Raw genomic sequence first — 16,885 nt, forward strand, 5'->3', positions numbered from 1 at the left:
GATAGATAGATAGATAGATAGATAGATAGATAGATAGGCCTAAAAGACTAAGTTTTGCAGTGTTTGTTTCTCTCTGATTTTCAAGGTTACAAAAGTTTACAAAAATGTATTGCCTAATTTTGGGGCGGGACTAGCTCCTCCTTCACTTTTCAAGAGATGGGAGTTTTTGAACTTGTGGCGGAGAATGCTAGTCTGATTGTGTAAACCAATTTTATCACGTTTGCCTGGCTTTGCCAAATAGGATAATTAAACCGCATTTGGGGGGGGGGGGAGTTGTAGCAAGATTAGACATACATTACATGAAGATGTGATAAAGCCACTAATTTAAAACTGTTCACCTACCCAATGAAAAACCATCCGCGGAGAATTAGTAATACATTTATTGGACTTTTTTAAAAATAAATTTCACAATCGCTTCATTTTTAACATGGTTTTGGTAAGTGCTAGAGATGTGCAAAGTTTCATTCCAAGGGATTCTGTGTTCATCTTCCAGAGACTACGATTCTGGAATGATCTAAAAAATTTTTTTGGGGGGGGTGATTTTCATCCTCTCCAAAATAATCACGGTCTAGAAGCAAAATGAAATAATCTGGAATTCCTTGGAATGTTTCATTCCCGAGAAAGGAATGTTCAACACTTTTACAATGGGTGCCAGCAACTTAAACACAGAGAATTTATAGAAGCAATGACCTCTTTGTTTCATAGCATTTCTTTACAGGGAGAAGATAAACTGGTTTAAAACTATCCAAGCAAATTAAAAGTAAATTAAAATGGCAAAAACTTTTGTTTTACTGAGCTATTAAGTTGTTCGTCTCTCAATACAGAATGATAAGAGTTGGAAGGGACCTCGGAGGTCTTGTAGTCCAACCCCCTGCCTAGGCAGGCAACCCTACACCATTTCAGACAAATGGTTATCCGACATCTTCTTAAAAACTTCCAGTGTTGGAGCATTCACAACTTCTAGAGGCAAGTTGTTCCACTGATGAATTGCTCTAACTATCAGGAAATTTTTCCTCAGTTCTAAGTTGCTTCTCTCCCTGATTAGTTTCCACCCGTTGCTCCTTGTCCTGCCCTCAGGTGCTTTGGAGAATAGCTTGACTCCTTCTTCTTTGTGGCAACCCCTGAGATATTGGAAGACTGCTATCATGTCTCCCCTAGTCCTTCTTTTCATTAAACTAGACATCCCCAGTTCCTGCAACCGTTCTTCCTATGTTTTAGCCTCCAGTCCCCTAATCCTCTTGGTTGCTCTTTTCTGCACTCTTTCCAGAGTCTCCACATCTTTTTTTACATCGTGGCGACCAAAACTCGATGCAGTATTCCAAGTGTGGCCTTACCAAGGCCTTATAAAGTGATATAAACATCTGGGAGAACAGGACTCAGAAAGCAGAATAAGCATTGAGAGTAGACCGGATCTATTAAAGTGCTTCAGATTTTGGTGTCAACGAAGGAATTTTTCCAACTGTGCTTTGAAAGTTTGCAGAGCTTATTGTACTCTTAAGTAGATAACAGGATATTTATCCCAATTACTCCCTTTAAGGTTTTGGGGCAATATCTTCCTCTTCCCACTTTCTAAATTTCTGCTGGCGGCTTGATTTTCCAAGCAAATTAAAACTAAGTGGATGAGGTTTACGGGTGACCAAAAGATAGTTTGATCAGAGCTACCCCATCCCAAACACATTCTCTAGGACAAGGGGTCAGCAACCTTAAACACTCAAAGAGCCACAAAGCTCCTAAATGGAAGCCCCCCCCAATTCAATTCTGAAGCCAACCGGAAGTCCGGTTCCCCCACCATAGAGTCTCTTCCTAGCATGGTGTCCTTTTTCCTCTACCTGTCCTAACCGAAATCCCTATCAATTGTGGAACCGACCGGCGACAGGGAGCCGCAGCAGAGGGATGAAATAGCCCACATGTGGCTCCGGAGCCGCAGGTTGCTGATCAATGCTCTATGGTTTGAAGGCAACCTTAAGGACAGCCATGTTGTTCCCTTTACCTCTAGATGGGAGTAGATGGACACTCCTTGAAGTTAACTTTCTGGACGCGAGAAAAGTCCGTGTTAAGGCACTTAGGAAAAAAATATTTGGAATTGAAAGCACAATGGCTATTTTAGAAGATTAGAAGTGTCGGTCAAGACAAGAGATAAAACGAAGCCCAAAGAGAATTTCAGATCTCTCCTGCAGAGAGATCCCAATAGAATCCATTCCAGTTGCAGAATCGGTATGATTTTCAGTTTTGAGCTGTCTCTGGAAGAGGCTTCCGCGTTGCTATCTGAGGCATAGTAGCGGATACGCCACGAAGTATCCAATGGCTGATCCCACAATCACTCCCAGGAAAATCCACGTGTTGTAAGTCATGACGGCCAGCATCAACAGGTAACCCAAAAACACCTGGACCACATGGAGTAAGGTCTCCGCTAGGTGCCATGAAAGACGCCTGGTGAAAGAAAAGAAGGAAGAAAAGGTTTCTTCAGAAAGCAAATAAATCAATTAAAAGAAGTTCTACCCTCTAGCTTGCCTCTGCTCTGACTTCCATTCTTCCCAAATGCAAATTTAAGAGTGCTTAACTTAATGAGAGGGATGCAGTGGCTCAGTGGCTAAGCAGCTGAGCTTGTCGATCAGAAAAGTCCCAGTGTGCGCATGTGCAGAGTGGCCAGACGAAGGGAACAGCTAAAGAACAGGGGTCGACTTGGGAGTAAGGCCACAGGTGGACAATGAGGAAATGAAAGATGAGCAAAAGGGGAATGGAGTTTGCAGGAGACAAATAGTTTGCTTCATTGGTTCCTGACTCTCCGAGACTCCTTGCCAAGTTCTGCAGATCTCAGCCTGGCAGCTCTCCAAGCCAGAGAAGGTCTGTGACCATAAATCCTCCCTTGAAAGACTTTGCTGGATGTGAATGAGCAGAATGCACAGTCAACTAATAAAAGGGTTTTTTTTGTCGCGACAAGGAGTTTGCTCCTGGGAAGCCTAGGTCAGAACAGTGCATTAATCACTAGAGCTACTCGATCATCACCCACCCACCCACCCCACCCTACTTCAATATCATGGTACAGTTCATGAGAGATGCTTTCACGGGGTCTTGGTTTTCGGTCAACAACACACCATGCACTCCATCTCAACTGGGCTAATTGTTACATCAACAGCACAATCTCTTCCTTGGCAGCTATAGACTCCATTAACACAAAGAAGCTTTGATAACCAAGGACACGAAAGAAGGAAGATGCTGAAACCTTGTTTGGCGTGGCTGTGATCCAACTTGTACACTCACCCTGGACAAAACTTGAAACACAGGTGTGGAAGCTGCTGTAGGTGCCTCAGCTGGAAATAATGGGACTTCAACAGGCAGGGCTGAAGGACCATTGTTCCCAAAAGGTCTTTTCTAAACAGAGTACCAATAAGGTAAAGGTCCAGTTTCCCCTCGCACATACATGCTAGTCGTTTCTGACTCTAGGGTGTGGTGCTCATCTCTGTTTCAAAGCCGAAGAGCCAGCGCTGTCCGAAGATGTCTCCATGGTCATGTGGCCAGCATGACTCAATGCCGAAGGCGCACGGAACGCTGTTCCCTTCTCATCAAAGGTGGATCCTATTTTTCTGCTTGCATTTTTTACGTGCTTTCCAACTGCTAGGTTGGCGGAAGCTGGGACGAGTCACGGGAGCTCACTCCATTACGCAGCGCTAGGGATTCGAACCGCCGAACTCTCGACCTTTCTGATCAACAAGCTCAGCATCTTAGCCACTGAGCCACTGCCTCCCTGGAGTACCAATAAAGGAGAATAATTCTCAGGGTTAAAATAAGGGGCCCCTGGTGCTCTCTGAGCTTGGTGGTTTTATTGCAGATGTTTCATTACCAAACTGGATAACATCAGTGCTAGAAGAGAGTGGGGGTTGCTCTTATCCTCCTCCGTTGCCTGCTTTGGTAATGAAACATCTGCAAGAAAACCACCAAGTTCAGAGAGCACCAAGGCCCTCTCTAAATATCTCAGCAAGTAACAACACTTAGCTGACCTTTTAAAAAACAATATGAACACAGAGCTTGCTTAACGCATGAGAGATTTGGGGGGAATCGGAGGCCTAAACTGAACGTTGAAAAATCAGCCTGGCGTGGGACAACAAGAAATATTTCCTTGCTCTCGTTAAAACGAAAGTCAACCTGTATCAACTTGTCTGTATATAATCGGGAATCAAACTTCAGTTGAATAAGATTCCACACACTTTATATGATTCTTATTTGGCCCGAATCGCTTTTTTTTTTCCTTTCAAATGAAGGAATTTTTGACTGCCACACACACCCACAGCTGGAGAATGTTTAACTATTCCCCTTCAGGGGAAAAATGTACAATAAAAAGTAGGTAAAAGGTAAGGTAAGCCTTTACTTTAAAGGTTTCCCTCGCACATAGGTGGCAGTTGTTCTCGACTCTAGGGGGCGGTGCTCATCTCCATTTCAAAGCCACAGAGCCAGCGCTGTCCAAAGATATCTCCATGTTCATGTGGCCAGCATGACTCAACGCCGAAGGCGCATGTAATACTGTTACCTTCCCACCAAATGTGGTCCCTTGCATTTTTTTACGTGCTTTCGAACTGCTAAGTTGGCAGAAGCTGGGACAAGTCTCGGGACCTCACTCCGTAACACGGCGCTAGGGATTCGAACTGCCGACCTTTCTGATCAACAAGCTCAGCATCTTAGCCACTGAGGCGCCAGGTCCCTTCCCACGACTTCATACTGATATACATAACGTATCTGATATAACAATCCTCTTCTTAACTTATTTAATTCTACTAATACATTTCGCTAATCTACTTTCGTTTCTAACTGTCATCTTTGTTCTCTAACTGTTGGTAGAAGAATTCCCACAAGATATAATATTCAGTGTGGTCCCTTCTCTTTAATTGCAAGTGTTAACCTATTCATTTCTGCACATTTCTAATATTTTCCTGACCGAACCGCCAAACTGCTGACCTTCCCGATCGACCAGCTCAGTGTCTTAGCCACCGAGCCACTGCAAACCCTTAAAAACTGGGTAGGCTTGCTGAAAAAAGTTTTTTATTTTTGAGAACGTGAGTGCCAGCAACAGGAAATCTGGGCCAAAGCCGTGTTTTGCAGGCTGGCAAGTTAGCACAAACACAACACAGCTCTGGGTGGCCTTAAAACAAAGGTGCCCTTTGTGAAACGGGCATTGCTGTTTCAAAAATTGTGCGCCAGCTGTAACTGGAATGGTGGGGGGGAATATAACACATAACAGTCATGCACACAAGTGTTTCCCTTACTTCTTTAGGGAACTGCTGGCTGTCCCCATATCTGAGTTCACAGAGATGCCTTCTCTCAGGTTTTCCTGGCTGATGCTAGGGACCACGGCCATCTGTGAGTGATGGATCAGTTTTGCCTTGCCAACTTTGAGGCCTTCGTATAACACGGTGAGTAGCATGATGATGAAGACGGAGAGCACCATTCCTGTTAAAAACACAACAGAAACATAGATAGGGGCTCATAAAGGAGAACAAAATACAGAATAACAAGAGTTGCAAAGGACCTTGGAGGTCTTGCAGTCCAACCCCCTACCTAGGCAGGAAACCCTACACCACTTCAGACAAAGGGTTATCCGACATCTTCTTAAAAACTTCCAGTGTTGGAGCATTCACAACTTCTGGAGGCAAGTCGTTCCACTGATTAATTGTTCTCACTGTCAGGAAATTTCTCCTTACTTCTAAGTTGCTTCTCTCCTTCATTAGTTTCCATCTGTTGCTTCTTGTTCTGCTTTCTGGTACTTTGGAGCAGGGGTCTCCCATCTTGGCAACTTTAAGACTTGTGGACGTCAACTCCCAGAATTCCTTATAGTTATAGTTCAGCAAATTCTAGTGGTGTTACGGACCACCAGCAGCCCACGGAGCTGGCAGCAGAGTCGGACAATGAGAAGGTTGGGGAGGAACATGGGCCAGTCCTGGAGTCTGGGGAAGGCTCAGATGAGGGCTCTGCGTCAAAGGCAGAGAGGGGGCCAGGGACATCTGAGAGTTATGTGCTTGCCTCCGGAGCCTCCAGAGTCTGACATCAGGGAAGCAGAGGAGCAGGGGGAGCCTGTTCCCAGTTTGTACCTGTGCAGAGCTGCCAGAAGGCAAGAACAGTTAAGACAAAAGGGACAACTTGGCAGTAAGGCTTGGAGATGATTGGCCCCTCCCATAAGACATAAAAGAGGAGCAAATGGACGTGAGCCTTTCCAGGAAGCAATTTTGTTCTTTCTGGTCGGTTTAAACTCTGAAGCTCCGTTTGACTCTCCGCTCTGTTTGGCCTTGCAAAACTAATGGGCAATTAGGTCTCTGGCAGCATTTTAAGGGTGATAAAGGTGGATGCTTATCAGCCTTACGCTGAAAGACTGTGGCAGACTTCTGTCGGACTCTTTGCAAACTATTTGTGACTCATTGTGGGCTGTGAATGAACAAAATTCACAGCCGTTGAAATAAAAAGAGGGTTTGGGGGACTGAGCGTGTGATTGTTCCTGTCTCAGGAAGCCTAGGTCAGAACTAGTAGGTTAATGCTTTGCACTTTGGTGGGCCCATCTGTGTGTGACAAAGTCGTGGGCGTGACAAACACCCACCCCCAACTTTTGTTCCCTGGGGAACGAAGGGTGCAATTAAGTCAGGGACTTGGGTTTCTTCCCAGAGGTTGAACAACTTGTCTTTAGCTCCCTGGATTTGCTCCTTGCGTCTCTGCTGAGTGGGGGGGGAACAAAAGCACTTTTCACCAACACCCCCGTTCCTGCTGAAAAGTGCTGCCTTGCCAGGCCAGACTTGAGTAATAAAATTGGTGTGTTGTCTCTGTTTATCTGGATGTCTTAATCAAAAGACGCAATTACTCCTTTTTTCTTGATCAACCAGCCTCACCAGATCAATTCTTGCCAAAGCCAACACGAAGGGAGAGATCAGGTATGGGAACTGTCAGGATTTACAGAGGCTTGCCTTCTTTATTGTGGAAGTTATCTGATTCAACTTTCATATCTCAAGACCTCAAATGAACATCTAACATCAAAAACGTCATCCAAAAAGCACAACAGAGAATGTTCTTTCTGCGCCAACTCTGGAAGCTCAAAGTGCCCAAGAAGCTGCTGATTCAGTTCTACAGAGGAAGGATTGAGTCTGTCCTCTGCACCTCCATAACCGTCTGGTTTGGCTCTGCAACCCAACAAGGCAGACACGGACTTCAGAGGAGAATCAGAAATGCAGAAAAAACAATGGCTACCAACCTGCCTTCCATTGAGGACCTGTAACACTGCAGGAGTCAAAAAGAGGGCTGTGAAAATATCTACAGACCCCTCGCATCCTGGACATAAAATGTTTCAACTCCTACCCTCAAAACGAGGCTATATGGCACTGCACACCAAGACAACATTATGCATTTATCAATACATTGATAAATGTGTTTTTATTCTCCTTATGTCCACTGAGAGCATCTGCACCAAAGACAAATTCCTTGTGTGTCCAATCACACTTGGCCGATACAGAATTCTATTCTATTCTGTATTTCTATTCTATTCTATATTTCTATTCTATTCTATATTTCTATTCTATTCTATTTGGCTGCCAGCACTCCTGAACAGAGATTGATCGGTGCCACCTAGCTGATCAAAGTTTCTAGACTTTCACACAAGAGAACCACAAGTTCAGAAGAAACCTTGCTATATGCCCAGATCCTTGCATCCTCTTGATTTCCCAACAGCTGGATTTAAGTTGCATGAACAGTTCAGGAAATCAAAGGTAGAGATAAGGGCTGATGCTAGGCTCTTCATTTGGAAAATGCCCTGAATGCCAAGGGAAACTGAAGATGGAAGAGGGATGGTTAGTGAGCATTCTAGATTTGCTCTGCAATTTGTGTTGGCGCAGATCATACCAGAATAACAGAGTTGGAGAGGACCTTGGCGTTCTGACTGAGGCTTCCCAAGAGCATGAAGCAAACTCTTTCCCGACAAAAAAAACCCCCTTTTATTAATTGACTGTGAATTCTGCTCCTTCACATGCAGCAAAGTCTTTCAAGGGAGGATTTACAGCCACAGACCTTATTTGGCTTGGAAAGCTGCCAGGCTGATATCTGCAAAACTTGGCAAGGCGTCTTGGAGAGTCACAAACCAATGAAGCGAAGTAATTGTCTCCTGCAAACTCCACTCCCCTTTTGCTCCTCTTTTATTTCCTCTGGGAGGGTCCACTCATCATCCACCTGTGGCCTTACTCCCAAGTCGACCCCTGTTCTTTAGCTGTTCCCTTCGTCTGGCAACTCTGCACATGCACACACTGGGAACAGGCTCCAGCTGTTCCTCTGCCTCACTGACTCTGAAAGCAGCTGATACCTGGCATACGGCTCTGCCTCCCACAGAGAGCCCTCATCAGAGCCTTCCCCAGTCTCCAGCACTGGCCCGTGTTCCTCCCCAACCTCCTCACTGTCCGAATCTGCTGCCAGCTCTGCCAGCCACTGGTGAGCCACAGCACTTGGGAGAGCTTCGAGTCCAGCCCCCTAATCAAGCAGGAGACCCTATACCAATTCAGACAATCCAGTCTTTTTTTTTTTAAGCCATCAGTTGTTCCACTCGTTGATTGTTTGAACCGTCTGGAAATTCCTCCTTAGTTGCTTCTTTCCTTGATTAATTTCCACCCATGGCTTCTTGTCCTGCCTTCTGATGCTTTGGAGAATCGGTTGACCCCCCCCCCTTCTTTGCAGCAGTCCCTCAAATGTTGGAACACCGTTATCAAGTCTCCCCTGGTCCTTCTCTTCACTAGACTAAACATAGTCAATTCTTGCGTGTCCTTGTTTATGTTATGGTTTCTGGTTTGCCGTTACAAAAAAATACACCCTAGGCATTATTTGATAATCTACCTGTGATTTTGAAAGTTGGGCCGTAAAGAAAAGAGCAAGAGGAGAAGAAAATTGGTTTGCTTGAGCTGTGGTGCCGGAGAAGGTTCCTGCGCATTTCTTGGACAGCAAAGGTGACTGACAAGAGCACATAACACACGACGTGTGGCTGGAAGGCAAAACAAAATCACAAAACTGCATCTCACCTACTACGGATGTCTCATGCGAAAGAGTTTGCTGGAGAAAGCAATTATGACTGGAAGCATTTAGCGGTGAAAGGAAACCAGGCCAGGCAAAGAATGCAGAGGATGGACACCATCGAAGCCGACACCAGCCAGAGTGTAGAACAATTCAAAGGCGCAGGGCAAGATCAGAAGAGGTGGCCCACAGAATCACCAAGGACACGGCCGAATGGATCACACCATCGTCATACTTAAACAAATCCTTGCAAATATATACAATGGAGGTAGCGACAGGTTTTATTATCCTGGTCTCCAAGGTCACTGCAGATGGGGATCCTGCAGCCAGGAAATTAAAATAGGCTTGCTCCTGGGGAGGAAAGCTGTGCCGAAGCTAGGCAACACATACCCTGCCAACAAAATGCATATGGTCAATGCTCTGGTTGTCCCAGTTGCAACGGATGACTGTGAAAGTTGGACCATAAGGAAGGCTGAGCGCCAAAGAATGGAGACCTTTGAACTCTGGTGCTGGAGAAGACTCCTGCATTGAGTCCCTTGGACTGCAAGGTGATCCAACCGGTCAGTCCTAGAGGAGATCAACCCTGACTGCTCTTTAGAAGGCCAGATCCTTAAGAGGAAACTCAAAGACTTTGGACACCTGATGAGAAGGAAGGACTCCCTGGAGAAGAGCCTCATGCTGGGAACAGTTGAGGGCAAAAGAAGAAGGGGATGGCAGAGAAGGAGGTGGCTGGATGGAGTCACCGAAGCAATCGCCGTGAGCTTCAAGGGACTCCAGAGGATGATAGAGAACAGGAAGGCCTGGAGGAACATTGGAGGAACAATTTCCATGGCTGTTCCCTTTCTCTATTGCACTGTGTTTATCTTTCCCGACACTTAAAAGAACTGTTAGCATTCCCCCAAGAACAGTCGCATTGTGTCTAAAGCAGTTGCTATGAATCTTGCAGCTAGAGTGCCTCTTTCAAGTTCACTTTTTGGTTCTGGGAAAAACACTCTGGCGTCAAGTGTTTGAAGGAAATCTGAAATGCTAATGTCAACAGGGCAAACTACCCATAGCTAAAGCTCGGGTTTCATATCATCTCTCCAGCTTCGGAAGATCGGTTCTTTGGTTGGGCAGCTTCTGTTTTCCTTAGATAAGTTTAGTTTGCTTACCTCCTGCGCTGTGGACATCCCAGAAGTCAAACAGGAGAATCACTTTATCTGAGAAAAAGAAATGCATCTGTAGGAGGTTTGGGGAAGGGGGAGGGCAAAAGAAAACCAACAAAATTAAAACATAAGTATGTCTCCTATGGCTATACATTAGTTGATTTCAATGGTGTTCTGTGGTCCCGACAAAAAAACCCCTTTTTATTAAGTTCCTGTGAATTCTGCTCATCCACATCCAGCAAAGTCTTTCAAAGGAGGATTTACAGTCACAGACCTTCTCTGGCTTGGATATATCTGCAAAATATCTGCAAAACCTGGCAAGGAGTCTCGGAGAGTCACAAACTAATTGTCTCCTGCAAACTCCACTCCCCTTTTCACTCCTCTTTTATTCCCTGTGGGAGGGGCCATTCACCGTCCACCTGTGGCCTTATGGCCCTTGTTCCTTAGCTGTTCCCTTCTCCTGGCAGTTCTGCGCATGCACACATCGGGAACAGGCTCCAGCTGCTCATCTGCCTCACTGATGTCTGACTCTGAAGGCAGCTGATAACTGGCATACGGCTCTGGCCCCTCTCTACCTCCAACGCAGGTTCCATTCCATTCTATTCATTCCATTCCATTCCATATTCTATTCTATCCGTATTCTATTCTAATTCTACTCTACTCAACTCTAATTCAAATTCTATTCTAATTCTACTCTACTCTAATTCTACCCTACTCTAATTCGTATTCTGTTCTATTCTAATTCAACTCAACTCTAATTTGTATTCTATTCTATTCTATTCTATATTCTATTCATATTCTACTCTAATTCTACTCTACTCAACTCTAATTCATATTCTATTCTAATTCTACTCTATTCTAATTCTATTCTACTCTAATTCTACCCTACTCTAATTCGTATTCTGTTCTGTTCTGTTCTAATCTAATTCGACTCAACTCTAATTTCTATTCTATTCTATTTTATTCTATTCTAAGTAATTAAGAAAAGATTCTTAGTGGAGGCCAATTTACAATTTTGTCGTCCCCCCCCCCCCGAAATTAATACTTTCTGAATGGTATAAAACCAGGTGGAATCGAACAATTCGTAGGCAATTGGAGGCAGTCCACGTATAATCTCTTGCCATGCTGGTTAGTATGAAACAATAGGCCAATTCTGCCTATGGTAATTTTTGATCACGTGAGCGATTTCTATTTACAGGATAACCCATGATTATCCCTCATCTTACTCTACCTAATTGATGCCTCTTACTTTTCCTTCCCATCAAAGGCAGTTTGCAAATGCACCTGTTCTTTCCACAAAGCATTAACCTCCAGGAAGTTCGGCTTCTCAATTGAACCTGGAACCGAATTCCACCCATTCTCGGAAAGGATCTCCAAACCGCCCAAATTATAACACATAATAAACCAATCACTAGGGACAAATCTGGAACTATAAACTTTAGTTTCGTTTAGTGTCTTTGCACATCGTACAATGAAAATGAAAAGCCATCTTCAGTGTACATTATAACTATAAAAGTAAAACACAAAACACACCTCCTTTGTATCCTATACAATTGAATTGAAAACCCCTGATATTGCATTAATATTGCACTATACAGTAGAATTAGGTCTTTGGCCGTGTTTCAAGGGAGATAAAGGTGGGCACTTATGAACATTACTCTGAAAGACTTTGGCAGACTTCTGACGGACTCTTCACAGACTGGTTGGGAATCATTACAGGCCGCGAATGAACAGAATTCAAAGCCGTTTAAATAAAAAGAGGGCTTTGGGGACTAAGGGTGTGGTTTTTACTGTCTCGGGAGGCCTAGGCGAGAACAGGTTTGTAGGCGAGACCGATTTGCCTAGGTGTGGTAACAGTGAGCACAAGTGGGGCAGGGAGGGGGAAACCATGCCAGCCAACAACAACCACAGCAGACGATTTCCCAATCTGCAAGGGAGATTTCTGGATGGAAGTGGTGACTCTCGAATCAGATGGCTCTTTATGTAACCATTTCTGCAGGAGGAAGTTGAAGAAAAGGCATTCTCCCACACTCTTGGAAATCCCAAAGCTAGAAAGGAGGTCACACATGCACAGTCACACCTGGATGCATTGCGCCTTGGAGGGGTCCTTGGTGGTCTCTGCACTTGGTTGTTTTCTGGCAGACGTTTCCTGACCCTATTAGGTAACATCATCAGGGTTATCATCATCCAACCGTAGCCACTAGGACAGTGATGACGAACCTTTTTGTAAAGGCATGCCAAAATTCTGCCTGTCCACACCCACAATTCAATGTGCTCTACCTACCGGCTCATGCATGCGTGACCCCTGCCCCACGCATGCACACACACACATCCCCCGTGCATGTGTGTATGACTCCCCCATGTGGGGGGAATTTTCCTGAAGCCTGGGGAGGGCGAAAACAGCCTCCCCCCAGCCCTCTGGAAGCCCAAAATCAGCTGGCCAGCAAAGATGGCTCCATAGATTCTCCATCACAGCACTGGGATATAAATTGAGACCAAACCCCATTCCCTACTAGGACTGATAGTGTTGCCTAGTTGGGTCATGAAACGTCTGCAAGAAAACAACCCAGCTCAGAGAGCACCAGGGACCCCACAGTCCTCCTCCTCCCTTTCTCCTCTACTCCTCCAACCCAACTCTCTTCTAGCACTGATGAGGTTGCCTAGTTGGGTCTTGAAACATTTGCAAGAAAGCCCTCACACTCAGAGAGCACCAAAGACCTCTCATTCCAAGCTGCAAACATTCTCCTTGGGTTTCCATCTGCTACAAATTTATTAGAGCAGTCCTGGAGAAGCGAAATATAGATTTGTTTAGGCCGAGCGTCCTAGAAAACCCAGGCTGAGGGTTTTGAACCCACCTGTTGAAACAGGTATTTCTGGCAAGTTCTCCAACCAAAAATGTAAAGCCACCCATCTCCCTGAATGGGATCTCCCCCCTGCCCCCAATCAAGGATAGCCCGCCCACCCAAAACGGGGTTTCAACCTCCTATTTTTGCTAACGGCCCCTTTCAGGCTGCCTTGTTTTCTATTCCAGCCTTCTCCAACCACTCTGCAGGCCAGCGGAAGGGAAGGGGGGGGAGAGGAGATGGCACACGCGCCCCCTACTTACACAAATGGAGCCGTGCCCGTTCTCAGGCTGCTCAGGTAATGTAGCGGTGCATGTACACCTGCCTGCCCCTTCTACGACCATGTCCCAGGGAATTGAGACCCCCTGTTCTGTTCACTTTTACAGTCCGAGTAACACAACTCAACTAACACAAACTGTGTTTGTGACGGGAAGTTCCTTGCAGAACAGCCTCAAAGTCTCTAGCAGTTTTTGGGGTAGTGTGAGTACTCAGTTCCCATATATTGAGCAAGTGAAGAGGAAAAGGGTGTGTAGTTCGCCTTCAGAAGTTTTTGCAATCCTACTCAAAAACTGAAGACGTAGGAATCCAGTTCAGTATTGGTTGACATTATAAGAGAACAGCTGTTTTAACAATGGTTCAAAGCTTTAGGAATCTGATAGCCCATTTCTCCAACTGACACGTTCTATTAAGCTCATCAGTTTTCATCAGGACCAGCCCGTAATCCCCCCTCCCAATTTTTTTAATATGTTTTATATGTAGTTTATCCTTCAACAGCTATTAATACATAGATTGTGGACGGTGTATTAACTGGGTCACTATACTTTTTACACAAGCTAACAGTAATAATAAGGGTAAGACGCTGAGCTTGTCAATCAGAAAGGTCGGTGGTTCGAATCCCTAGCGCCACGTAATGGAGTGAGCTCCCTTGTCCCAGCTTCTGCCAACCTATTAGTTCGAAAGCACGTAAAAAATGCAAATAGACAAATAGAGACCACCTTTGGTGGGAAGGAAACAGCGTTCTGTGCGCCTTCGGCATTGAGTCATGGCAGCCGCATGACCACAGAGACGTCTTCTGACAGTGCTAGCTCTTCAGCTTTGAAACGGAGATGAGCACTGCCCCCTAGAGTCTGGAACGACTAGCACATATGCGCAAGGGGAACCTTTACTTTATCTTAACAGTAATAATACAATCAAATATACATAATCCTAATCTTCCAACTTCTAACCTTAACATGCACATTATAACTAGAATAAGTTATTTTGTAATCCAGTATAATACTATTTATACTCATAGCAGTAGACTTCCCACCTTCCCCCATTTGTCAGGGTTCTTCTACATTCATGCGTCTTTTAAAAATGCCATTCTCTCTTTATGATTCTTTATCACTTTCTTCATAAATACATTGATGACGTTTCTTAATACAGTGTATTTTTTGTCCCCTGCTGAGTCACGAATATTTTAATATTTTAAAAATATTCCACGATAATTCCAATATCCTAATTATCTAGAAACACCCGTAAGGCCAATTGTTTACGATGTTTAAGTCCTGGGATTATATCTCCGAGTCCTCTAAATTTCTACTCCTTGAAAGTTATAACCAATTTTGTTGTATTTATTTTGTACAATAACAATAAAGGTTAGACTATAAGTTTCAATGTACTTTTTACACACTGTTAATAATAACAACGCAATTAGGTTACCTAATCATAGACTTCCACCTCCGAATCTTAATTTTCTTATGATTATAGTAAATTCTATTACCTATCGTGTACTACTATTTTCGCAATTTATACTTTCTACTTTTTTCTTTTATTTCTTAATACAATCACCATATTGAAAAGTGTTTTTGTCTCTATCCATCATCTCTTGCCTTTTTAAAAATTCATCGTTTATATATTTATATAAAATATCACTCTTTTATATCTCTCTCTTGGAATCTTATACCTCTTTCTAACATTGTTATTCAAGCTAAATATTCCCTCTGGCTCAACCCCCAAATTTTGCCTTTTGATGAAGAAAGTTGGTTGGAAACGGTGCTACCAACCTCCAGATTTTGTTCCGCCCCAGTCTAATATCTGAACTCAGTGAATCTTAAAGAAGTTTATATGTTTTCCACTTTCTTGAGTCCCACAGTTGGTTGACCAAGCCATTTGTTTTTAATCACACGTTGCCTACCATTCTGGTTTATATTATATTCCCTTCAGCACTTCGGGTTACATTGTGTATCACGCTTTGTTAATGAAGTGGCTGTATAACAAACATTTTTTTTATGACAACAAGAACTTTAAAGAGATCAGGAAGAAGTTCCAAACTCTCACCACCATCCTCGGATGCTTATCAACTCTTTTTGCAACAATTGCTAAGACAAAGTAACAGCGAAACAAAACACTTGTTTTAGCAAAACAACAACAACAACCCACCTCCCCCCCCCTCCCGGGTCGAAATAAAAGACAGCAACGTTAGAAAGGATTGAAATCAATGAGCGAGTCCCTTACGTTTTACACAATGCTACATTTAAGGCAAAAACTGGGCGAAGTTAAAAGATTAAAAGGATTGACCGATGCCTTAAAAGGATAGTTCTGATGACCGAGGGAAGCCCTGGGTTTAATTTCACCCGGATTATTCCCAGAAGAAAGAAGCGAAAGAAATGTTTTACAAACTAAATACATAATTTTTTTTAAAAAAAGTCATTCTCCCTTGCAAATTGAAAATAAGACTTACCGGCATCATCGTGATTTCTCTTCTATTTCCCCCCTCCCTCCCGCCACTTCTTCTTTTTTGCTGCTTGTTTTTATTTTTTTTTCTCTTTTTCTCCCGGGTAAAAAGGAGCAACACTGGGCGAGTGAGTTTAATGCAATCCTTCAATTTCTGCTTGCTTTCTCTTCTCCCTTTGGTAGGAGGTTCCGCCTTTGGCGAGGCGCACCTCCCCCGGGTTAATTAAATAATGACAGAGATAGGCAGGCATCACAAGGTTTCTTGCAAGCCCTTATCGGAGGCGCAAGGCACGCTGGGGATTGTAGTCTCTGCCTCTGGAGTTCGCCCCGCCCCACTTAGATTTAATCCTAAACAAATAACGCATCCTGCTGCGCGCTTTGCGGGAGCAAATGTTTCTCCAAAGACGGGGGTGGATCTTTTGAAGGCCAACCGATGCTTCCAACTGTCCATATTGAGCAGATTAAATATGTTTTCATGTATCTTTATATGTCTTTTTATGTATATTGAGAGCATCTGCACCAAAGACAAATTCCTTGTGTGCCCAACCACACTTGGCCAATAAAGAATTCTATTCTATTCTATCCTATTCTATTCTATCCTATTCTATCCTATCCTATTCTATTCTAGAAAGAGTGCAGAGAAGAGCATCCAGGATGATTAGGGGACTGTAGACATCCGATGAACAGTTGCAGGAACTGGGCATGGCTAGTCTAGTGAAGAGAAGGACCAGGGGAGACAGGATAGCTTGAGAGACCGCCTCCTGCCAATCACCTCCTCGCGACCAATTAGATCACATAGATTAGGCCTCCTCCGAATTCCATCTGCCAGTCAGTGTCGACTGGCAACTACACGGAGGAGAGCCTTCTCGGTAGTAGCTCCGACTCTTTGGAACGATCTCCCCATGGAGATCCGTACCCTCACCACCCTCCAGACCTTCCGCACAGCCCTTAAAATCTGGCTATCCCGTCAGGCCTGGGGTTAAGATTGTAATCCATCCCCACCCAAATGGTATGAATGTTGTGCTCTATTTTAATTATGTATTGTTCTTGTATCATTGTTTGTATTCCCTTCCCTATGAATTGTAAGCCGCCCTGAGTCCCCCCAGGGAAAAGGGCGGCCTATAAATAAACTTTCCAATTCCAATTCCAATATTTGAAGGC

At 44.2% G+C, this 16,885-nt stretch overlaps 1 protein-coding gene across 1 annotated transcript; it reads right to left on the minus strand.

Annotated features, from left to right (window-relative positions):
* Positions 1 to 362: 362 nt before the first annotated feature.
* On the minus strand, positions 363 to 15,936 carry SLC31A2 (solute carrier family 31 member 2). The gene is made up of 4 exons (XM_014070490.2): positions 15,732 to 15,936; positions 10,173 to 10,239; positions 5,259 to 5,442; positions 363 to 2,430 (listed from the first exon to the last, which is right to left on the minus strand). The coding sequence occupies exons 1-4, from the start codon at positions 15,738 to 15,740 to the stop codon at positions 2,262 to 2,264; spliced, it is 429 nt and encodes a 142-aa protein (XP_013925965.2). The 5' UTR covers positions 15,741 to 15,936; the 3' UTR covers positions 363 to 2,261.
* Positions 15,937 to 16,885: the final 949 nt, after the last annotated feature.

This window comes from Thamnophis sirtalis, unplaced genomic scaffold (genome assembly GCF_051295495.1).
Source record: "Thamnophis sirtalis isolate CommonGarterSnake01/CBP01778 unplaced genomic scaffold, rThaSir2_p1.2 scaffold_2, whole genome shotgun sequence".
NCBI classification, from domain to species: Eukaryota; Metazoa; Chordata; class Lepidosauria; order Squamata; family Natricidae; genus Thamnophis; species Thamnophis sirtalis.

What these genes read in the sequence shown, in the direction of transcription:
- SLC31A2 (XM_014070490.2), bottom strand. An exon ending in GGATGTCCACAGCGCAGGAG is followed by an intron (nt 5,443 to 10,172) that starts GTAAGCAAACTA and finishes TGTTTTTAACAG; the next exon opens with GAATGGTGCTCTCCGTCTTC. An exon ending in GCCAGCAGTTCCCTAAAGAA is followed by an intron (nt 2,431 to 5,258) that starts GTAAGGGAAACA and finishes TTCTTTCACCAG; the next exon opens with GCGTCTTTCATGGCACCTAG.